The sequence below is a fragment of the Chenopodium album genome, chromosome 23 (genome assembly GCF_948465745.1).
Source record: "Chenopodium album chromosome 23, dcCheAlbu1.1, whole genome shotgun sequence".
Lineage (NCBI taxonomy): Eukaryota > Viridiplantae > Streptophyta > Magnoliopsida > Caryophyllales > Amaranthaceae > Chenopodium > Chenopodium album.
Window position 1 is genome coordinate 39413572 of NC_137856.1, and position 24642 is coordinate 39438213.

At 35.4% G+C, this 24642-nt stretch overlaps 2 protein-coding genes across 3 annotated transcripts; both read left to right on the forward strand.

Moving 5' to 3' along the window:
* Window positions 1-3980: 3980 nt before the first annotated feature.
* LOC145609454 (phytochrome B-like) lies at window positions 3981-12155 on the forward strand. The gene is made up of 4 exons (XM_081664935.1): window positions 3981-6252; window positions 7231-8038; window positions 8556-8849; window positions 11450-12155. Exons 1-4 carry the CDS (start codon window positions 4203-4205, stop codon window positions 11667-11669), a joined length of 3372 nt encoding a protein of 1123 aa, XP_081521061.1. The 5' UTR covers window positions 3981-4202; the 3' UTR covers window positions 11670-12155.
* A 2753-nt stretch (window positions 12156-14908) lies between these two features.
* On the forward strand, window positions 14909-24562 carry LOC145606765 (uncharacterized). 2 transcript variants are annotated; one of them, XM_081662592.1, is made up of 13 exons: window positions 14909-15652; window positions 16837-17254; window positions 17364-18015; window positions 19369-19409; window positions 19965-20033; window positions 20254-20354; window positions 20573-20651; window positions 20767-20865; window positions 20957-21025; window positions 21131-21180; window positions 21921-22002; window positions 22504-22598; window positions 23870-24562. In XM_081662592.1, the coding sequence occupies exons 1-13, from the start codon at window positions 15210-15212 to the stop codon at window positions 23994-23996; spliced, it is 2325 nt and encodes a 774-aa protein (XP_081518718.1). In that variant the 5' UTR covers window positions 14909-15209; the 3' UTR covers window positions 23997-24562. The 2 variants fall into 2 exon arrangements, with proteins under 2 accessions (XP_081518718.1, XP_081518719.1); XM_081662593.1 differs by having other exon boundaries at window positions 17373-18015.
* The last annotated feature ends 80 nt before the right edge of the window (window positions 24563-24642 follow it).

Genomic DNA, 24642 nt, shown 5'->3' on the forward strand with positions numbered 1-24642 from the left:
AATTTTTTTTTTAATAATAATTTTTTTTTCAATAATTGATGTCATGTCTTTCTCATAAATATAGCTCACGGATGGGACCATAAATAAAATACTTGTGTAGTTGTATGATAATATTACAATATGGTTATATGAAGGTACTCCATACTTGTTTGAAATTTAAATTTGATGGATTTGCATATTTAAATTTGATAGAATAGATATGAGCTGGCTGGCACAATCCGATATGGCTTGATTTGAATCATTTGATGTGAGTTTGCTAGTGATGACACGATTAAATATAATAATCATGTTAATTGACTATAATTTTTGAAGTATTGCGCGTGTGAAGCATGAGAGCACAACTTTTATTTTCTTGATAGATTGAAATTAATAGATCAACGCAATTTAAGAAAAATTACTCCCTCCTTAAAAGATCATAATTTAATATTAATATATATTTTTTCCTTAAAGAGCCACAAAGGCGAGTGGTGAGAATCGATCCCAGGATTACCTGAAATCGAGAGGAGAGCTCTAACCAATTAAGTGAATTAACCACCTGAACTATCCCTCACTCTCATATTAATAATAATCTGCGGTAAGTGTTGTTTTACATCATCAAAATCAAAAAGTACTAGCAAGTGGGAACATGTTTTTATTAATTGATGACATTATGACATACCCCATAAATGCAAATGATATTGGTGCTAAAATCCAATGAGATGATTATGGATTTATAGGTGATGATACTAATGAAAATAACTTTTCCCGTATTTGGTTTTCATAAATGTGTACATCATAGTTTGAGGATTTTAGAGATAATGAAAAAGTGCAATCATCCATCTAATTAACATGTGTGCTTCCTCCGTTTTCTTGAGTTTCATTATTCACTTGTATTTTATATAGTCTCTAATGCACTACTTTAACCATTAATATCTTTAATCATGCATTAGTAAAAACTATACAATGATTGAAAATTCATAACTATACGAATGTAATAGGATCTAACTTGCTATAATTTTTTATTATAAATACACAGTTAGACGTGGTCAAAATTTTAAAACTTTGACCTTGTAAATAACATAATAGATAGAACTCAGTAAAAAAAAAATAAAAACAAATGTGGTATAAAACACAAGTTTAATGTTATCAAGCAAAACTTGATTCATTTGATAAGGTATTTACCTTAAAAATATTAGAAATTTGAGGTTTGAAGCTTACTAAGGGGCTGTTCTCTTACGTTGAAATTCAGTTCAGTTCAGTTCAATTCAGCTCAGTTCAGTTCAGTTCAGTTCAGCTCAGCTCAGCTCCTAATTTCCTTCTCTTATAAAATATTCATTTCAGTTCAGTTCAGCTGAGTTCAGTTCAGTTTAGTTTATTTCAGCTGAGTTCAGTTCAGTTCAACTGAGTTCAGTAAATGAGAACATACCCTAAATGAGAGTATTTGGAGATGGGGATTCTCTTATGTACCTTATCCCCTACTTTCAAGTATCTAGCTCACAAAAGTTGGACCAATTAATCTGTAAGGACTGGAAATTTGATGAAGGTCCTCCTTCCCTTACAATAATTTATGCAAATGTTGAAGATCTGTTAAAGTTTTCTTCTCTTAATCATTAAATTAGCTGTGACAACATCCGTTGATTAAACTCATACAAGCAACAATGTTGATATATATTATCTTGAAGACCTTATACTATTGAATAATGCATTGTATTCAATATATGTATGCATTATATGATTGATGGTTTAACTAGAATGTGTAAAAATTGTCAAATTACAATTAAAGAGTAATTTAACAATGATGGAAAAGTGACATCTTTGTCATTTGCACATCATTTAATCATAATATTTGACCACCTGGTTGATCATAGAGAATACCATTTTTAAGATGTTTGTTTTCTAATAAATTTTCATTTTCAGGAGGCATGTAAAAATATTTGGTTCATTATAAAAAAGTTATTGTTATCTTAAGATCGAGACATAGCCACACATGTAAAAAGAATTAGTCCATTTTATGAAAATTAAAAATTTTAAAGATATTTATGCATTGTTGAACTAATCAAATAATTCTTCATCATACTTCAACTTTATAATTTCATAGTATTATATATATATATATATATATATATATATATATAATTCTATTTTTATGTGAATCAAACAAACAGATCCGTCTATGTTTGCACATTGTAAGCTTCCTACTTCCTAGCTTAAAAAAAACAAATGAATAAGATTCTATATTCCATGTCATGGTTTAATTATTTATACTCAACATAGCTTGTCAAAATCACCAAATTTATCTATGATTTTTTATGATTATATTCCATCATTAATTTCAATGATCAAATATTCTGCTCTATGGTATATACCTATGAGATTGAAGAATCGTTTTGAAAATGATGAGAAAAGTGAGAAAATTAGGTTTTTTTTTTTACTTATTTCTTTTAAAACAACAAAAAAATTTTCTTTCTAATAGATTATTATTGATACTTTCTCCATTTTTATTTAGTTGACGTGTTCAATTTAGACATATATATTAAGGAGATGAGAGAAAATGAGAAACCAAGTGGGGCAGACTAATACAAAGTATAAAATCTATCCAATAAAGAAACGTGTTAATTAAAAATAAACTTTTTTTTTAAAAAAATGCGTATCAACTAAAAAAACGGAGATACGTATAATTTAACATATAACTTAAGGCACACGATTATTGTATTTTTCCTCGAGACATGACAAAATGTATCCAAGGTAAAGTTCTAAAGGTGGAAGAGCACTAGAGCTAACAGAAATTTAATGAGATATTGATGGGACCAAATGGCCCCAATTCGCATGTAAATCTATAAGATCTAAACATATAGCATACTTTCCAAGTGTGATAATTATTGGTGTTTTGATATGACATTCCTTAGTGGATAACAATAAGTTCTAGTGTAACTCTTTTTTTTTTTTTTTTTTTTTTTTTTTTTTTTTTTTTTTGGGAGATAGATTATCAAATTGGTATATGAAAAATGTTTGTAGAATCATTGAAAAAAAAAAAAAAAATCCCTCGAGCAATTACAGGATGATAAATTATTGAAAGCTATGAAAGCAAACAAGTTTTAACATTAGCTTAATATAATAATCAACATGCCAATCCTAAGCCTCCCTTTCATGCTCTTTTACTTCTTTTACTTTATTCAAATTCTTCTTTGTTTTCATGCTTGCACATATCTTATTCATTATCTATTTATCTTCGATAAAGGTACATTTCTCTTCAATTTCTCATCGTTGTATAAGAATCAAGTTGAGTGAGATTACGTCACTACGAAAGAGAAGAAATGGCCAGCTAAGAAAAATAGTGAATTGAAGTTTTTTCTATTTTATTTATTTATTCAAGATAAGCACAAAAGACATCTGTATCAAAAAGTGATATTTAATGTTTCAAATTTGCATTCGATAATGGTATGAATAATGATATAAGGAAGAAGAAAACTGTCGGGGTGGGGTGGGGTAAGGGGGGGGGGGGGGGGGAGGAAGCTTAAAAGATGGTGCTAGCTTTATTCTTGAACTATCTCGTATCTAGATTAAGTAGTTTTTAGATAATGATAAGTTGTTTATGATGGAAAAATTAAGAAAATCTTATTATTAGCTAAAGTGTTTTGAATTTAGTATAAAGAAGGGGATTAGAAGCCAAAAAAATGGAGATCATATCCTAATTTGCTAAGATATACTGTAATTTGTAAAATATAACTCTTAGACTGACACGATATAATATGATAAATTAATAAATCATACCAGTATCAAATTAAGTAAAATTTCAACCCAACACAATACATAACTCCAATGAGCCGAGCCTAACCAACTCCAAAACACGCAAATTCAACATGAGAGACAACTTGACACGACCCACAGCCAATCTTTATCGTACGATGTCTTTAGAGGGGCAGTAATAAAAAGGTACTCGTAAATAAAAACTAGACAATGCAAAAGTGGAAAAATAATGAGATTATGAGAATGTGTGTTGGCTTACAGTCCATCTAAAAACAGCCACGACTACCAAATCCAAAATCCAAAATCCAAAATCCAAAATTTCACTCACTCTTTCTCTCTCCTACACCCCCTATCACTGTTGTCTTTGCCACCAACATTTTTCCGCAGAACCCCGATTAACACCCTCTCTTTCTCTCTCTACTGTCCCTGTTTCTCTATCTTCTTGCAAAAATAGGGAGAAAACAGCATCATCTGAAATGGGTTCTGCTAGCAGAGGCTCACAATCCCACAATCAAGTTCATAATCCATCTGATTCAATGAGCAAAGCAATAGCCCAGTACACTGTTGATGCTCGTTTACATGCTGCTTTTGAACAATCTGGGGAATCTGGTAAGTCTTTTGATTACTCACAATCTGTAAAACCATCTTCAATTCAATCTGTTCCTGAGAAACAAATTACTGCATATTTGTCTAGAATTCAAAGGGGTGGTAAAATTCAGCCATTTGGGTGTATGATTGCTATTGATGAATCCAATTTTAGGGTCATTGCTTTTAGTGAAAATGCAAGAGAAATGTTGGGTCTTAGTCCTCATACTGTACCTTCAATTGAGCAAGAAAGGCCTCAAGTTTTGATGATTGGAGTTGATGTTAGAACCCTATTTTTGTCTAAAAGTGTGGTTTTGTTGGAAAAGGCATTTGGGGCTAGGGAAATTACTCTTTTGAACCCTGTTTGGATTCATTCTAAGGTTTCTGGGAAACCCTTTTATGCAATTTTGCATAGGATTGATGTGGGGATTGTTATTGATCTTGAGCCGGCTCGGACTGAGGACCCGGCGTTGTCAATTGCCGGGGCTGTTCAGTCTCAGAAGCTCGCCGTGAGGGCGATTTCACATTTGCAGTCTTTGCCTGGTGGGGATATTAAGATTTTGTGTGATACTGTGGTTGAGAGTGTAAGACAGCTTACTGGTTATGATAGGGTTATGGTGTATAAGTTCCATGAAGATGAGCATGGGGAGGTTGTGGCGGAGAGTAAGCAGCCTGAGTTAGAGCCTTATATTGGGTTGCATTATCCTGCCACGGATATACCTCAGGCGTCGAGGTTTTTGTTTAAGCAAAACCGGGTTAGGATGATCGTGGACTGCCATGCCAAACCTGTGTCCGTGGTTCAGGGTGAACGTTTACAGCAGCCTCTTTGCTTAGTTGGCTCCACACTTAGGGCTCCTCATGGTTGTCATTCTCAGTATATGGCTAATATGGGCTCGATTGCCTCTTTAGTCATGGCGGTGATCATCAATGGAAGTGATGATGAAGCTGCAATTGGAGGTAGGAATGCAATGAGATTGTGGGGTTTGGTGGTATGCCATCATACATCTCCACGGTCTATTCCTTTCCCGCTCAGATATGCTTGTGAGTTCTTAATGCAGGCGTTTGGCCTCCAATTGAACATGGAGTTGCAGTTGGCTTCACAGATGTTGGAAAAACGTGTCCTAAGGACTCAAACTCTGTTATGTGACATGCTCCTCCGAGATTCTCCCACTGGAATTGTTACTCAAAGCCCGAGTATTATGGATCTGGTGAAGTGTGATGGGGCGGCCCTCCTGTACCGGGGTAATTACTATCCATTAGGTGTGACCCCAACTGAGGCCCAAATAAAGGATATTGTGCAGTGGTTATTGACTTACCATGGGGACTCTACTGGTCTGAGCACAGACAGTTTAGCTGATGCAGGTTACCCTGGGGCAGCAGCACTTGCTGATGCAGTTTGTGGCATGGCTGTTGCTTATATAACACAAAGGGATTTCCTTTTCTGGTTCAGGTCACACACTGCAAAAGAAATCAAGTGGGGTGGTGCAAAGCATCATCCTAAGGACAAGGATGATGTACAAAGGATGCATCCACGCTCTTCATTTAAAGCTTTTCTGGAAGTTGTCAAAAGTCGGAGCATGCCATGGGAGAATGCAGAGATGGATGCTATTCATTCGTTGCAGCTTATTCTGCGAGACACGTTCAAGGATGCAGACGCTGCCAATTCCAAGGCAGTTGTGTACACTGAGGGTGGAGATATAGAGATGCAAGGGATGGATGAACTAAGTTCAGTTGCAAGAGAAATGGTTAGGTTGATTGAAACTGCAACTGCACCAATATTTGCTGTTGATGCAAATGGATGCATTAATGGGTGGAATGCGAAGATTGCTGAGTTGACTGGGCTCTCTGTGGAGGAAGCCATGGGAAAATCTTTAGTTCATGACCTTGTCTTTAAAGAATCTGAAGAAATTGTTCAGGAACTTCTTCATCACGCTTTAAGAGGTAACTTGCTAACATAAATTATTGTTTTGATAGATTTACTGAAGTTTGGTCTCAGAAACTTTATTGGACTTTTGGACTACAAATGAGGACTACCTTTCCCTTTTTATGGTTAATAAAAGGTTAATTTTAGCTTTTCTTAGTATTAGACTGCTGATTTGAGCTTTTCCACTGCAATAATTAATGGTACAAATTGGCCGTAGATTATTGTTTTCAAGTAACCAAGGTCTTGGATTAGAGGGAGCAAGAAATCAAGGTGCGTCATAGGTGATTTATACAAAATATTTAGCTAAACAGTTAATCAATTACTTTTAAAAAGTTCCTACTTTGGAATGTGAGTACAGTCTGCTAAACCAAATGGTATTAACTTATTGCCAAAGTTTTGAATATTTCCTGTATTGTAATTTTATTATGAGTAGACTACATGGCTTGACTGGTGATAAGAAAGAGATTAGTGTAAACAGTAACAGTGTAACATACCTAGGAGTAACACTCTAATATGAAATGTTATTTTTGTCTAAACTAGGTAGATCCATTAAAAGGTTTACGTGTGGTGAGATACCTTTTGTAAATTTATATTCTCTTGTTTACAAAAGAAACATATGGAAGTGGTGCCTCCTAAAGCGGTGGTAGTTTCATTATGATTATGATGGTGTTATAGTATATGTCTTATAATGATGCAGGGACACAGGGTGTGTAATGTGCAATATTTGGTATCTTTTGAGGAGTGTTATCTCACTTTACAAAACAATGGCAAATTGATAACATCCTTTTGGCAATGATTATTAATCAATCACCAAGTTGAATTTCACCCTTACTTAGGTCCACGTGAAACTATAATAGGGTTTCCAAACACCTGAGAATTTATGTTTGACTCTCTTTGTGGTGCATCTGTTATTGACAACTTTTAGAATTTCCTTCGCATTCTTCATAAAGGTAGTAACTTGACAAGAATTTAACTTGCTAAATTGGATGTTTCAGGTGAAGAAGATAAGAATATAGAGATAAAGTTGAAAACATTTGGCTCCGAGCAGCATAATAAAGCTGTTTATGTAGTTGTTAATGCTTGCTCCAGCAAAGACTACACAAACAATATAGTTGGAGTATGTTTTGTAGGCCAAGATGTTACTGGTCAGAAAATTGTAATGGATAAATTCATCAATATACAGGGTGATTATAAGTCTATTATTCATAGCCCAAACCCTTTGATTCCCCCTATCTTTGCTTCGGATGAGAATACTTGTTGTACCGAGTGGAACACTGCCTTGGAGAACCTTACTGGATGGAGCAGAGGAGAGGTCATGGGAAAGATGTTGGTTGGGGAGATTTTTGGTGCTTGTTGCCGGCTTAAGGGTCAAGATGCTTTGACCAAATTTATGATTGTTTTGCATAGTGCCATTGGAGGGCAGGATGCTGACAAATTTCCATTTTCTTTCTACGACCGTAACGGAAAATTTGTGCAAGCTCTATTGACTGCGAACAAGAGAGTTAACATGAATGGCCATATTATTGGAGCCTTCTGCTTCTTGCAGATAGCAAGTCCTGAATTGCAACAAATGATCAAAGTCCAGAGACAACAGGAAAAATTGTGCTTTGAAAGGATGAAAGAATTGGCTTATCTTTCTCAAGAAATTAAGAATCCCCTTAATGGGATACGGTTTGCTAATTCACTTTTGGAAACTACGGATTTGAGTGAAGATCTGAAGCAGTTTATTGAGACAAGTAATGCCTGTGAGAAACAAATTCAGAAGATTGTAGAAGATATCAATCTGGAAATCTTTGATGATAAGTAAGTTTTCAATTATCATAGCTCTACATTTAATTCTCATGTTCAAAATACTAATATTGAACACTCTTTTCTAAATATTATTGCAATTCATGCATTCAACCCTGGAGTTCATTCTCACACAGATCTGATATTTTGTGGCCTATTGTTATGCTTGTATCCTGCTATTTTAACGGGATCATCATTATCTTGGTAAGTGTGTGTTAGATTGTGTTTCTCAGACCATAGTGCCAGTTTTTTTTTTTTTTTTTTTTTTTTTTAAATGTTCTATGGATCTTATTCAGCAATATGGTTGCACGGGCAGGGAGAACTTATACTTGCATCACCCCTTCTAATAATCTGCACCATTAGAATTTCTTGGATTCTACCTCTCTTCAGATTTTGTTATTTTCATTGCTTCTACCTTTTGCTGTCAAATATGTTATGCTTAACTTCCATCTAGATTTCTTCAACATAAATTACTTTTAATAGTGATTGATGACTGATATATAAATCTTTTTTTTTTTTTTTTTTTCCGTAGTGCTTTAGAGCTAGACAAGGCTGAGTTTATGCTGGGAAGTGTCATAAATGCAGTTGTCAGCCAAGTCATGATACTGCTGCGAGAAAGAGGCTTACAGTTGATCAGGGATATTCCTGAAGAAATCAAAACTCTGGCTATTTGTGGGGATCAAGTTAGAACTCAGCAAATTTTGGCAGAATTTTTGGTTAATATGGTTCGTCATGCACCTTCACCTGATGGCTGGGTGGAGATTCATGTTCAACCAAGACTGAAGCAGATATCTGATGGGCAAAATGTTGTTTACGTTGAGTTCAGGTATGGTACAATGTTATGACTGCTTTCATTAATTAACTTATTAATCTTTCTAATTTGACTTGGATAAATACATGATTCCTAAAGTTAATACTTTTCATTTCCATTTGCTTTCCTCCTGTATAGTTCGTATATTAGTATTTTAGTCATCACTCTCTATAATGTGACTGTATTGGAAATTTTTTTTTTTTTTTTTTTTTTGACAAAGACTGTATTGGAAATTTTGCTTAGGGTGTGTAACTGAAATACTTTAATATTTTTGCCGGTACTTTTTCCTTCAGATCTCATCTTTTTATTGAAAACGTAATTTGCTATATATGGACATATGGTCAAGTCACATGACTTGGTTGAAACTTAAAAATAATATATTTGCAGGTGAGACGCTGATGTATATTATGAGAATTCTCAATTTTACTGTAATGTAAACTTTTGAATTTCATGCTACCTACCTTTTTGTGGTTTACTTTTATGTTAGTCATATATATCATACTGTACAAGAGAATCTTGCTTGTGGACTTTATGGTTTACAAGTGATATTTTGACGTGTTTATTGTATACCCACCAAAACACCCAAGATTGCGGAGTTCAGGTGTATTTAGAAAGGCACAAATTGACTAGCTAGTTCACTATAGAATGTAGTCCATCGCAACCCAAAACTGTTAATTGTTCCTATTATTACAAGCCCTCTCTAGTTTTTCTTTGTTCTGCATCTTCCTGCAGAAAGGGCATATTTACCTTATAAACTCTACAAGTTTCTGTAAACACTAAAAATCTTTTCATTTCTTTCCTCTGAAAATGAGTGCAGAATATAAGCAAAGTAACTATTCCAAATTTCCAATATTCTATTTGAAAAACTTTCTTGACATTCTTAAATTTCTGTTACAGACTCTGCTTCTTAGAATCCCTAGCCTATGTCACTTGGAAATGATTATGTGTCCAACTTTTCTAGTGGCAAAGACTGCCATTTTATGAAGGTATGGGTACTTTGGGAAAGTTTAGGTGGTTTAACCACGCTTAATGCTTAGATTGGGAAATAAATGATATTTCGTGTAACATTATTAAATTATATGTGAAGGCTCCTCAATACAAGCAGTTATCATGAGAGTACTTAAGAGTGAACTCCATTTTGTTTCGATGTCTAAATTAGGGAGCTGGGGAAGGTAGCTGTTAGAACTTCAGAAATGATGCTTTAATCATACAGCCTCCACAATTATGGTCTGGTTAAGTGACTGATATTTTCCCTATACATTTCTTGTGGTGAAATCCACCCACCTGCTGTAACACAGTAGCCTGGGAGGCATACTCTTTACAGTCACTTATTTGTGTCTGAGGAGATGCTTTAAGCCTTCTTATAACCCTTAATATGTGGGTTGTTTTACTGTAGTCATGAAATACTAATGAAGCTGGAAGTTGCTCATCAGCTGCTGCTCAAAACTCAATAGTGAATCGTGTTGTAAATAAATGGGTAATGCAAGAAACAGCTACGTGCCTACGTGCATGTATAAGAAAAGCCTTCTGTGACAAATACGAAAAACGGTGAATGATCATGGTAACACAGTTACTCGAGTCAGGTAGAAATATATTTTTAAGCTATACTTGCAAAGGACGGTAGTACTTCACTACATTTATATTTGCACAGAACAAAACTCTGGTGTAAGATTGAGTTTTCTTCCAGTTCTATAGAACTTCCCTAATTTTGTCTGCATATATAGGCAAATCCCATTCACATGGCCATTATTTTCCATGATCTTCAATTTGTTGATGATTATTGGCCCTGACCTTTTCATTTGAAAATCCATATGCATCCCTTTGAGTGAACACCATTCAGAAAACTTCCCACACATAGTTTATGATTTTAGTTCCCTACAAAAAATCAATGGGATAATCACCCGGACCAGGGGTAAAGGTGCTTGATTAAAGTTGGCTCCTGGATTTCAAACTTTCACTTAATGGATATGAGACTATTTGCTTACAGCAAAGATGATCCTGATGTCATATATGCCTTGGAGTGTAAACAACATTAATTTATCATCTTTTAATCCTTTCTCCCTTCATCAGTCAGCTCTTGTAAACCGATTTGTCTGGCCCAATGCTGGCTTGCCTTGTAATATCATGATCTGTGGGTTGAGTTTTGATTTTGTTGTTATTGTGTTTTTTTTCTTCTATAGAATAGTGCTGAGAGAAAGGGGGCCCAAAAAAAGTTCAATTTTCTTAGCATTAAAATTGTCAGTGTTAAGTCAGGGATATAAGATGTACCAATGTAAAGAAAGTGAAGTTAGCAAGTAATTTGGAACATCATAATATAGTGCCATAGCAAATTGGTTGTTGTCAGAGATCCTTAATTTGCTGTGATTCTGTGAGAGAGTTGTGTTGCTTTTCTCAAGATGCTAGTACTGTCATACAATTTTAATGTTATTACTGGAGGTAGCATTTGGGACATGGCACTACAAGGAGCAGTTACAGTTTTTGTGATCATTTTTACTTACAAGCATTTCCTTTTATTAACATAGTTTTCAGATTTTCATATGAGCAAAGTTTATGAGCAATCTGCTTGGAACTTCTGTATCTTTCTCAATTGATATATTTTTTTCTCTGTTAAAAAGGTTGGTGTGCCCTGGTGAAGGCGTTCCTCCAGATTTGGTCCAAGACATGTTCCGCAACAGTAATTGGGAAACTAAGGAAGGCATTGGGCTGAGCATGTGCAGAAAGATTCTGAAGATTATGAATGGTGAGGTTCAATACATTAGGGAGTCTGAAAGAAGTTACTTTCTCATCATCCTTGAATTTCCCATGCCTTGGAGGGGCCTGAAGGGTGTTGACTAGTCTGCTTATCTCACACTGCCATAAGTTATGCTCGGAGATTAACCAAGAACCATCCCATTTTTTGGTTGTCTCTGAGAGGGTGGCTGGCCCTTGCACATGAACCGAATTATATCTCTATTAAACATACTTGCCAGTGGGTAGCTTCAACTTATCCGGCAAAAGTATTGAATTACTTATGACTCAGTTATGACTATCATGAGGCCGTAGTATTAACCTAACCGGCATTAGCTGTATTTTGTTGTACTTAAATCTTAGATTGAGTGATTAGCATTTCCTCGCCTGTAAGCAGTGTATAAATAAAATTATTGTATGAACGGTCCATGTATCTGAGTTAGGATATTTATTTCAGGAGGATTGTTGTATCAGTTGAAAGTGGCTTAGTCACTACCCTCCAGATGCAAATAATCATTTCCAGCAAATTCGAAAACCAAATGTAATTAATCTAATTGAAGTACATACGTTTGCTGCATTTGATGCAACAAAGCATGGTGGTCTTGCACAATCTAGTCTACTATGTTGTCAATTTATCTTACTGAATCATGCTATACTGGTTGCACACTTGCACCTGATGTAAGTAGCCAAATGTATTTACACTTTCCTCTAGTTGCAATAAACTTTTTTGATAGAGCTAAACTTAGGATCATTGTTTTGTTGCATATGATAAATTTTTTTTAGGGTCGTCTTCTCTTAAAACTAAATCCGATTGCATATGCTATTAATGAACTGTCAATTTAACTACAAATTTGTGTGACAGGCTGACAGCATCTCTAAGACTCTAACAAGTTGATGTGGATGTTATCTATCAAGTATTGTAGGCAGCTAATATTTTTTGGCAAGTTGTCAATTGCCTTTTTGTAAGGCTGTGTATGTCTGATGTACAATTAGGTAGTAAATTAACAAAGATTTATATAAAAAAATCAAAGCATGTCTGACTATTGTATAATCCATATTTTGCCATGCCACTCGTTTTCCATTTTCCGAAGGACTTTAATATTTAAGAATTTGCTTCATGATTTTTTGTGAGAAAGGGTATGTAACCTACTTCCCTGGATTCTTATTGTAACATGTATGGGATGCATAATACGGAGTATTATTTTAGGAGATAGATCATGTGATGATCACCGAGATGAAGAGAACAATGAAAATGTACCCATGTAACGAGAAAGAGATAGAGAGAAATTATGTGCAAATTTGAAAGAATCATAGAAAAAAAAAAAAAACGTTGTAATATTTAAAGAGCAGATGAAGTATGTAATTGAGCTCCTTTTAAATCTAATATATTATTATGCTACATAAATATCTTGATAATGCTGATTATATAGCTGATGTAGTCTTAGTTGCTGCTCCTCTATCCTACTTTAGTTGATAAAATTGTTTATTTAGATGGATGTTGACTTGGAATATTTGTTAGCTTTTCTACAAATTACTTTATCCTTTTCGTCTTGGCAAAAGGCTTGTATGTTACGTTCTTACAATAACTTATTGAAAAAATCAGGCTATTTATTACTTTGTATATCCTAAAGCGACTTGTTATATTTGTAGAGGATAGCTTTTAAAGTCACAACATAAATTAGCGTGAGACAATCTCGCCTATCTGCATTAGCGTGAGACAATCTCGCCTATGTGCTTTATAATTTTCGAGGCGTAATAGGCTAATAACCATATCACCATCAAACTACAACGAACTATCCAGCATTGGCCTGGTAATCATCAGGCTGTATGTTTGATGGTTTAGCTTGATAAATTGCCAACTAATATTAAATATGAATTATACAGCTTGTTAATGATATCTAATGAAGTGGGAAGCACTTTGAAAGGAACGATGTTCCTCATGCTCGATCTGAAGACTACTATTGTGAGAAATTCATGATCTAGGTTGAGTAATTGTGCTAGGTACATATAAAGGCAAACTACCCATTACTTCATTCACGAGAACTAAAAAAAAAGGTTGATATTTTATTCAAGGAATCATTTATTATGGCCAAAATAAGTGAAAATAGGGTCTTATTGCATGCAAAATAAGTTGAATTAAAGAAAGCGTTCAATGAAAAAAAAAAAGAAAAAACAACTATCAACACATGCTAAATTAAATTAAGCTTAACAAAACACATGTATGACTTCATCAAACTACCTATAGGTAAACAACGTCCTTACAAAAAATTAGGTAATTCTCGATCAATAATCGGCTTTATGTATTATGAAAAAATAATTAGTATTAGGGAGTTACAATATTATGTATTTTTACTAATTTCTTAGACATTAATCAATAAATTAAATGTGTTCTCACTTTAAAATCCAAGTTACTCCAAGTTTAATAAATTTTCCTATAATGATCCACTATTATTTTTTTTCCACTAACCCCACTTATACCTACTAATATTATCATCTTTCTCAGTGACAAATAAATAATCTTTAATAAACCCTAACTATGTTACTCCGTATAAGATTCTTACTTTGGTCCCCGCACCTATGTGCAAACCCTGCTTTGATCTTGCAATTAATTGTATATAACGAAGTACATCTTTGATTAATAATACTCGTACTAAGACGAGTGCTTATGCTTAGTTAATATGACTAGGAGGAAATTCAAAGAGGTCAGGTGGTTTGTGGTGGCTGAGCTTGCTTTGCCTTGGGAAGTTGGGCCTGGCTAGCTCATTGCCGAGCCTAATGGTTACAAAGAAGTGGTCCATATCTGGACAAACACACAAAGTAACATGCTATGCTTACCCTGTGCCTAACTGTATATGTTATCATTACATATACTCAGCCAAATGTCATCTTTAGCAAAATCTAATCTAGTGATCTAAACTCCGCTCATTTTATTTTACGGCAACGGAGGGCCTGAGAGTACACACCTCAACCAAGTGCCCACGACCCTACCCATCCTAAGAGTCCTAAAACAATGGCACTATGACGTCCCCTTTCTTCCTAATCAGAATTGCTACAATTCTCTGACTTCCACCACTTTGGCGCACCATATCACCTTATTCACCCCCTCTTTTTAGTACAAGATGTAGTTGTTTATGCAATATCTTATATCATCTCCAATATTCATTTTAAGACAGTTTATTTTAATGTGATTACAATAATTAAATATATGTTCTTATTGCTTGTTAATTTGTCCCAATTTTCTATTAACCTAATGCAATAAAATTAAAAATTAGAAGTAACAAATACAAGGATCATGACTATATTACCCAAAATAGCTAAAATTATGTCACTTGTATATAAAATATAATCCCAAAAAATCCAAAAAAAAAAAGAAAAAAATTTAGAGCAAAACTTGCACGAAGGGTGAAGGGGAGAAGAGGTAGCCTCTGCACTTTGACCTTCATCTTTCTCTCTCCTCCATTTTTTCTTCTTCTTTTTCAGTGCTACTTCTCAATTTAGTGTGTTCCAAAAAAAACCCCAGAAATTTTGCAGAGAGGGGGAGATCCATAAACCCATGAATCTCTCACTCTCATAATCAAATCTGAAAAAACCCCACAAAAATTGAACAAAAACCCAGAATTAATCCCCATTTAATTTCAAGTTTTGGCCATGGAAACTCCACCAGCAGAGGAGTTACTGAGGAAGATCCAAGACCTAGAAGAGGGGCATGCTCACCTTCGAGAAGAGATGTCGAAGTTGATTCTAGCAGATGGGGTTCGCCAAAGGAGGGCCCACTCTGTTTCCCCTCAACGGTCAAGGTTGCCGGCGCCGGTGCCGCCTCACCGGAGAAGAGAGAGTGAGTGGAAGAAAGGGTCGATGTCGTTTGGGCATTCTTCGACGTCGGTTTCAATGGGGTCGTCGTCGTCGCCGTTGCAGCGAGAGAGTCGGTGCCCTGATGAATTGCCGCCGCCTGTTGGCGCTGGTAGTAGTGGTAGTGGTAGCGGTGATTCGACCGAGCTTCGGAAATTGACTGATAAGCAGTGTTTGAATATACTGCAATCTATGGGACAGGCGGTTCATATTTTTGATCTTGATACTCGCGTTATTTATTGGTAAATTTTACTGCATTTTTGAGAATTTTGATTACATGGGTGTTTGAATTTGGTTATGTGGTTTATTGCTCTTGTTAAAGTTGTTATCATCTCTGTAAGTCAGTAAATTCATCATATGATTGTGTTATACTCAAAGCAGCAACATAATATGTTGAGTTGATCATGCCATAAGTTTAATTGGTTCTCGGAATTGTGTTGTTATTCAGGAGCCTTTAGAGATGATTGGCTCATGTTGGATGTCTTGGTTGTCGATATTATATTGTTGTTTACAAGCCTTATGAGATGTTGTGATGATTGGCTCGTTTTGAATGTTTTGTATTAAAAATCATATTGTTCCTGCGTGTGTTGTCTCATTGGATTCGTCTTAGATAAGTATTGCAGATAATCGATAAAATCTCAATTTTGATGGATATGGGGAATTCTTGCTGTTTTTATCTAGGCGACTAGGCTAACTGAGTTTTGTAGTTACTCTAGTGTCAAACTGGAGTTGGAAATCTGGAATTAGGGATTCTATGAAGTTTGTTGATTAATGAGGGGTCTAGGTTTCCCAGACAATATCATCATGGTGAACTTATGCAAGCAACTATTGATATCACATAGTTTGATTCTCAACCAAATGGTTTGCTAAGAAGTTTCCAAACTAAAATCCCTCAGCTGCAGCACAAATGAAAGCAGCCACATTTGATTCGGCTACCGAGTCATTTATTGCACCTGTGCTGATAGAGGTTATACTATTTGTTGAGCCAGTTTCAGATTTTAATAGATTCCTATCTTGAACAAAAAAAATAAAAAACATTTTTAATAGTTCTATGTATAACTCTATGAAGAAACAGTGTTGGTGGTTCTGTTAATGTGCCCTGGATTAAAATTGCTTTGACTTAAAATTGCGTTGACTTATCCTGCTGAAGTTCGTATTCTAAAAAATTGTTCAAGCATGAATAAGGAAAGCCTTGAATTTTTGAAAGTTGAAACCTGAAGTCGATTAGGAGAGTAACTGAGAGTGGAATAGTCAATTTTTTTTGCCTGATGTTATTATGGTCTTATGGGTTGGTAGTAGCTTGGTCTATGATTTAATATAATGTGAGGGTTATTTTTGTTGTTGCTAGTCAACCTCTTTTTTGCCTTATCAGTCAACAATGTTTTCCAAGTTCCTTTGAATGCCAATTGCTAAATTAATAATGCAGGAATCGTTCTGCTGAAGAACTTTATGGTTATTCTGCAGCAGAAGCCCTTGGTAAGGATCTCTGTGGCCTACTAGTGGATGATCAGGATACCGGTGTTGCTGGTAATATTATAAATCGTGTAACGTTGGGAGAGAGTTGGACAGGGCAGTTCCCTGTCAGAGATAAGAAAGGACACAAGTTTCTAGTTGTTGCAACCAACACTCCATTTTACGATGATGATGGTACTCTCATTGGGGTTATTTGTGTATCAAGTGACTCAAAACCATATCTGGAAATGAAAGTTTCGATTTCGGAAGCAAAGGAACAGCAGGAGGCTAGTCAAAATTCTAGCAAGGCCAAAAATAGTGTTGCGACCAGGCTTGGCCTCGATACTGAGCAGCCTTTGCAAACAGCTATTGCTTCAAAGATAACAAACTTGGTAAGTTTCTTGATGTAGTATTTTGGATAAGTAGCAAATAATCTTAATGAATCAATTTTGTGAATTACTCTGTGAGCCATTGTTGAGTGTCTGATACTAAATTATATAGGCTTCAAAGGTTAGTGACAAGGTTCGATCTAAAATAAAGACTGGAGAGAATAATGTACTCCGCGAAGGTGGGAGTGGAGATAGTCGTCACTCTGATCATGGGTTTTCTGATGCTCCTTTCTCGGATCAAAAAGATGATGGAAACTCAAGTGGAGCGAGTACACCCAGAGGGGATTCTGTAGGCTCTGCTCTTGGTGTATTTTCTCAGTTTGGTGGTGGAAAGTCTCCTGTCAAAGCTCAGAAAGAAGCTAGTGAAGAAAGTGAGGGGAAATCTGCTATTCACAAAATGATAACTTCCAAAGCTGAGGCTTGGATTGGTAAGAAAGCAATGCAGTGGCCATGGAAAGGAAACGAAAAGGAAACATCAGACACCAAGAGTGGGCAATTTGGTTGGCCTTGGATTCAAGGCGAACTGGATTCTGATCGTCTACATTCTGCTGCAAAATCCGAAAGCCATACTGGCGAATATAATCGGCCTGCTGGTAACGAGGCCACTGGGTCCTGGTCATCCTTTAATATAAACAGTACAAGCAGTGCAAGTAGCTGTGGAAGTGGAAGTAGCAGTATTGTAAATAGATTGGATGTTGATACTGATTGCTTAGACTATGAAATTTCATGGGAGGATTTGACAATTGGAGAGCAAATAGGGCAAGGTATGGATAATCATGACTTCCACTCCTTATTTATGCTCTTATATGGACTTTGTGCACCATATTTCACTACTTTGTTCTTAGCTTCACTAATTTGGCTTGAACTTATACTGTGTGGGTCATTATGATCAATTTATTGGAGCTTTGGATACATCAGTATATACCATATAGCTCTACCACACTTGACTAGGTTATCCGCTCTTGATCACTGAGTCAAACCAGTTGTCCAGTCCCTGCTCCTTTCTGAGTTTTTTCACCTTGACTGTTTGAATCCTGTGTAGGAGCTAAGATCTTCTTGATTTCCTATATTTTCCCTTGCATGAGAGATATCTGGAAATTACCTTTTACGTTCCCTTGTTTAGTAGTAATATTGGGTAATACCCCTTGGAAAAAGCCTTTGTGATATGGGTGAGTTATCGGAGTTTTGGGTTGTCTTGTGACAGAGTGATTGGTTTGTTCTTTGATATTACTTAGCCTTTTACGTTATGTACTTATGTGCATACAGAGTTATAGTTTATTTTCTTCAATTAGCACTTTTCATCTAATTTCTGAACTTCAGACCTAGGTTATGAGTGCAGAGCACCACAGAAGAGGACCATATGATCCCGTTTTTCAATATTTGTTTCCATTCTTGATGTGTTTTATGCCAATAAAGAGGCAAGTTGAAGATTTGAAATTGGCGTGACGATAGTTTTATGTGCACTATATTTTGTTTTAATTGAAATGATACATTTACATCTTAGTTTGGTTTTTAATTACAAGAATTTGTGTTTTCTGACATTCTTAAAGCAGTAACTTTCAAACAGGATACTAGGTTGTCAAAGTATTAACTCTTCTTTACCTTAATTTGCCAAATTCAGTGCCATGCATAGAGTGGCGTTGAGACAATGGCGGTCAATAGATATACAGAGTGGCATAGAGCACCACAGATGGTGGAATGTTATGTTTTAATTGATTTTATTAGGACACATCAATCCATCTAGCATTCTATATGTATTCTTTGTCTATGATGTTCATCCAACCCTTTTCCTTTTCCATATTTAAATTTTTTTTTTCGAAGTATCAGAAACTCTTATGCACTAGAGGGCCTTGTGATGTTATGGCTTTTTACATGTTAACTTTCTGAAGAGGGGGGAATTGGGAACCTGTGCATTGTATAGTATGCGACATTAAATTTTATGTTGGGGAGCATTTAGCCTTTTATGATCAGCCATGATCCATTTGAGAATTGTTTAATCATCTATAATGCTTTTAGTCTCGGTAATTAACTTCTTTCCCTAGAAAAGATTATCGAAATGTTACTTTGTTATTTATTCTTTACCTTCTTACATCTATCTTGTTATAACTTGCGTGCAGGTTCATGTGGAACCGTGTATCATGGTCTGTGGTATGGATCGGTATGTTCCTACTTCCTATTGGCTCTTCACTTGATTTTATTTTTATTAAATTGTTAAATATTTTAATGGGAAGTTTATTATAGATTGTTCAATTGGTCTGAAAAGGAATTGAATAATTTAATACAAAAAATTACATTATATTTGAGTATTGTGCTGAAATTATGGCCTTAGTAACCTTCAAATAAGAGCAATTTCATTTTAATCCTACAAGGCTACAATATGACAACAATCTATCAGAGCCTTGTCTTGGAGGCAGGATTGGTGTGCCACATAATCTAGACTTGGAGATGGTAGGATCAATATTAAGAATGCTTCAAAATTGGCTTATAAGGATACATTAAGTTTTTAAAATTTGAACATGGGATCCCTCATGTGTCTCACTTTTATCACTGTAGATTTGGTTTGGCGTGAGATATAGCCATATAGGTCTATATTTCTATATTCTTTCTATTCATTCGTCTTTGGACATGTTTATTGCAATTGCGTTAAAGAAGTTGATGTCATATTACATGTGTTTCATGCATGATCATATTGTCCATCTGTTTGTTATTGCAGGATGTTGCTATCAAAATTTTTTCCAAGCAAGAATATTCTGAAGACGTCATATTTTCATTCAGACAAGAGGTACTTTATGTCTTGGAAGTTGTATTTCTCCCTTGACAACAATGTGCTGGTGTGATTTTTGTAATTGCTTTTACTCCACATTTTCAAAGACAGAATACAGTGTGATGAAATGCATTCTGAAACTATTGACATGAAAGAAGTTAATCTCCTTATACCATAAACTGACATCTTTTCTCTTTTTTTTTTTATTTGTTTATTAATGTTATTATTTATTATTCAGGTGTCTCTCATGAAGCGACTTCGGCACCCGAACATTCTATTATTTATGGGTGCTGTAACGTCACCTCAACGTCTCTGCATTGTCACCGAGTTTCTTCCACGGTTCGTTCAATTTTAATTTTTCATTCAAATTTGACCTCTGAATGAGATTTCTTTTTGACATTTGGGCCATGTTTTTTGATGCTTGTTGAAGTGTTTTCCCTAGATATGATGAATTTGATTTCTTTCTAGTCAAGGCTCGAAAATTTGGAATTTGCACTTGTCAAGGCTGGAAAATCACTTGGCTTAATAACTTTCTAAACCTTTTTACCATAATACAGAGGAAGCTTGTTTCGTCTACTACAAAGGAGTACAGCCAAACTAGATTGGAGGCGACGGCTTCACATGGCTATAGACATAGTTGAGTATTATGTTGCCCAAATCTCCCCACAAGATTGATGTTTATAATTTAGTTGTAACTTAATTTGTGGTGGAGTGCTGCTTACATTAGATATTCATTTGCAATCGTATGCAGGTTCGAGGAATGAACTATCTTCATAATTGTAACCCACCTATCATTCATCGTGATTTGAAGACTTCCAACCTTCTGGTTGATAAGAACTGGATGGTTAAGGTGTGGCATTGGTCAACTTTGTCTCTGTTGTTGTTGCTGATCTTTAGAGAGCATCTCTCTCCAATCAATACTTTTATGTTGTTTTGAGCAGGTTGCTGATTTTGGCCTTTCACGTGTGAAACATGAAACTTACCTAACTACAAAGACTGGAAAAGGAACAGTATGTTGAATGCCTTTGTATATTTGTTGTGTTGTTTTTGTGGCTATTGACCTGAATTTCCAAGTCAGATCTTCATTTAAATGTTGCCAATTTTTTGGTTTGTAGCCTCAATGGATGGCACCAGAGGTTCTTCGCAATGAGCAAGCTGATGAAAAGTAAGTAGATTGTTAATATCAGTTATGTTTAATGCACACTTTTTCTCCATTTGTATTTACTTGACCCATAGCTCTTGGCTCAATATTTAAGAAGAGGAGAGAAAAAGTGTAGTTAGAGCACATAGTTTGCTATTTAGAGCACATGAGTTATCAAGAAAATACAAGATTATCTCCGTTTATCAAGTGACAAACTTATAATTAAATTGCGAAATTTTGTACCGATCATAGGTTCAACCCGTTAATAGTGTTAGCGATTTTACTTGGTCTTATCCCAAAATATTACAACTTTGCCACTTGATAAATAACCAATGTTTATCAAGGTGATAAACCTAGGTTCTCTCGTTGCTGTACCCACATGCACTTTATAAGGGTAATTTAGTGAATCTGGTCACCAAAAACTTGCCAATTATAGTATGGGTCAAGTATTATGACATTTCAGCTTTAGGAATTTTAGTCAATTAAATACGTAGTAAAAATGGAGGAACTGTTTTTTTTTTTTCTTCTTTAGATTAGGTGAAGGTATTTTCTGTGGTATAATCTTTTTCTTATAGTAAATTTTGTATACAACCTACTTAGTCATACCAAATCAGAAAATGTTTCCCCTTTAAGGAATCCCGAAGTAGTCTTTTATGTAATTTGGGATGATTCAGCCTGTTTCATACAATATACCTGTTGGATACATGTTTTTGCTTTTGTTATACTTAAATGATTTCTTCTAACCAATCAATTGGTATATGTAGGTCTGATATCTATAGCTTTGGGGTCATATTATGGGAGCTTGCTACTCATAAGATTCCTTGGGAAAATCTCAATGCAATGCAGGTAGGAGTCTTCTTCTTCCCTATGGTCAACTAGAAATGATAATCATGCATATGGCGATGGCATGGACAATCAAAAAAGTTTCATCTTTGTTTTGGTTGTTGGGTCTGTTATTGATGTTATGTTTGTTTTTTGTACATTGGCTTTCATCACTTATCTATCATTTTTAATTGCTTGTAAAGAACGAGCAAATTATTGTGACGAAAAGTGCAAGAACGACAAGTATTATGAGAATCCCTGTATTCAGAGGATATTTGCTCTTTCTTTTCTTCAACTCTCACTGCTGATAGCCAAAGTCTGATACACGTTCCAATCTCTGTTATATATCACCTGTGGTGTGATTGGAAAGTTGCTTTAACTTGTCCGGATTTTTTTAAACTTAAGGATAGTAGATTTTTATTTACCCTGACATCCACACCTGTATGGCATCATACATCGTATTCACGATTTGTAGATGTGCATATGTTTTTTTATTAATCATTGAGCAATAACTGGTGCATGCAGGTGATTGGAGCTGTTGGGTTCATGAATCAAAGGTTAGATATACCGGAGGATGTAGATTCGAGGTGGTCTTCCATAATTGAAAGCTGCTGGCAAAGGTTGTTCCCTATCTCAGTGATTTGTCATTTTTTTCCCTCATGTATCCTGGCCCCTGGCATAACGGTAGCAATTTCCAGACCTCTGTCTGTGGAATGAGCAAGTCCTGATGGTATGTACGTTTTGGGGTTTGATCCCTAGATGCTTTAGTTCTTTCTTGAGCTAGCTAGCTTAGCTTTCAGCTGGGTGAGCTTGGTCCAGTGTAGGAAATATTAGCTGTTAACAGGCATTGGCTTGTACTTGAACAGAATTTTGCTACACCTATTTCTTGGCTCTTCAGAGTCTCTATGACCAGCCTGCTCCTTTTGGGGAGGGGGTGCAGTGGTTGATAAATGTCTAGTTGAGTCTAGAAAAGGAGTGGGTGGATGGGACGGAGTAGTGATGGGCCAAATGAGGGATGGAGAGATTTGCTCCTTTCTCCCTCAACCACCACCCATCTCCCTTTCTATATTCTATCTCCTATTATCCCTCAAATTAACGCTTTTTATTCAATATGCTACTTGTGGCAATCAGCCAACAGAAGCAGAACTTGCTCGGTGGAGTGGTAGACCAAGTTGATCCGATTATCTTCTTAGATTGAAATCATTGTTAGTAATACCTCCACATAGTGAATTGATTAGTGATAGGCCTGGGTTGTCGAACAAGTTGCTTATTTATACTTGTTCAGGTTAATGCATCCATATGCAATGATATTAAATACTCTTTTACTCTTTCCATACAGCATTAGCATTGATGCATTTGCATTAATCTGATTAAGTCATTGCTGCATGCACTATTGAGAATCTGTCTGTACTACTATATTTATTAGCGTTCTTAAACAAGTGTAGGTGCCATGTGGCACTTCTTTGGTGTTTTATTCCATGTCATCTACATACAATATAAAAATTGAAACATGCTTTATAGATGGTATCTTATGACCTTAGGTATGAAAACTGAAGTCTTAAATCTCTATATCATGCAATATTTGATGTTATAATATTTGATGTTATCCTTATTAAGCAAAATATTAACAAATGAATTTATTGACCTAGGGCATTACCTAAACCTCAAACCTAGTTATATATATATTTATACAATGTGCCATCAGTCAATACATTTGGAGCTAAGCCGTTCAGTCATGAGTTTGAAACATATTTTTGGTTCTAATTCTCTACTTTGCTACCTATGGGTCTCACAAGGGGGTTCATGTACTCTACCTTTATTAGATGATTGTTTGGGACTTACAACATAGTATATTTTGAATTAACATGGCCTGCTATTTCTTAATCTACAGTGATCCTCAAAGCCGGCCAACATTTCAAGAACTGCTGGAGAAGTTGAAGGATTTGCAGAGACAATATGCAGTCGAGTTCCAGGCTGCCAAAGCTGGTTCTGCAGATGTTGTCGTGAAAGAACTATGACACCTTAGTCTTGGCTAACTCTTATATGTTGCTGATTTCATTTGGCACAGCTTTTGGTAAATTTTGATGGATTGCTGGTGCCCTCAGTAAGGATTCAGTAATCACCTTACTGCGCCCATAATTATTGATAGCCACTTGAAATTTAATCCCAAATGATCATGGCCTCTATGAAAAAGCAGAAAAGAGACCTTGATTTATTGGAATGGCTGCAGGACAGTTGGTTCTAATTGAATTGCAAGCATTGCCTTCTGTCGCGATGATTGATATTGTTGAAGTTTTGGTAGTAAACAAATAGAAATGAATGTAGTGTTCAGCATTTGCCGTGTGCAAGCTCTTGGATGCATGGAACTGTACAAAACGCTTCCATTGTATTGTAAATATTTGTACCACACACAAGTTGTGTCATTGGTGTAGATTATATAATTCTTTACCCTAGAAATTCTTTTATACATTATACTTAGTACTTGTTTTGGGTTTGCAATACTTTTTTCTACTCTTATGGAATACAAGTACCAACATTCAACTGCTAATATGCAAACCAGTACTAAACTTCTGTGATTGTTGAAGATGCTGAATTTAAGAAATGTATTGTTTAGGGTTTCCATTACTTTTTGTTTACTTTAATGGCAAACAAGTGCAAACATTC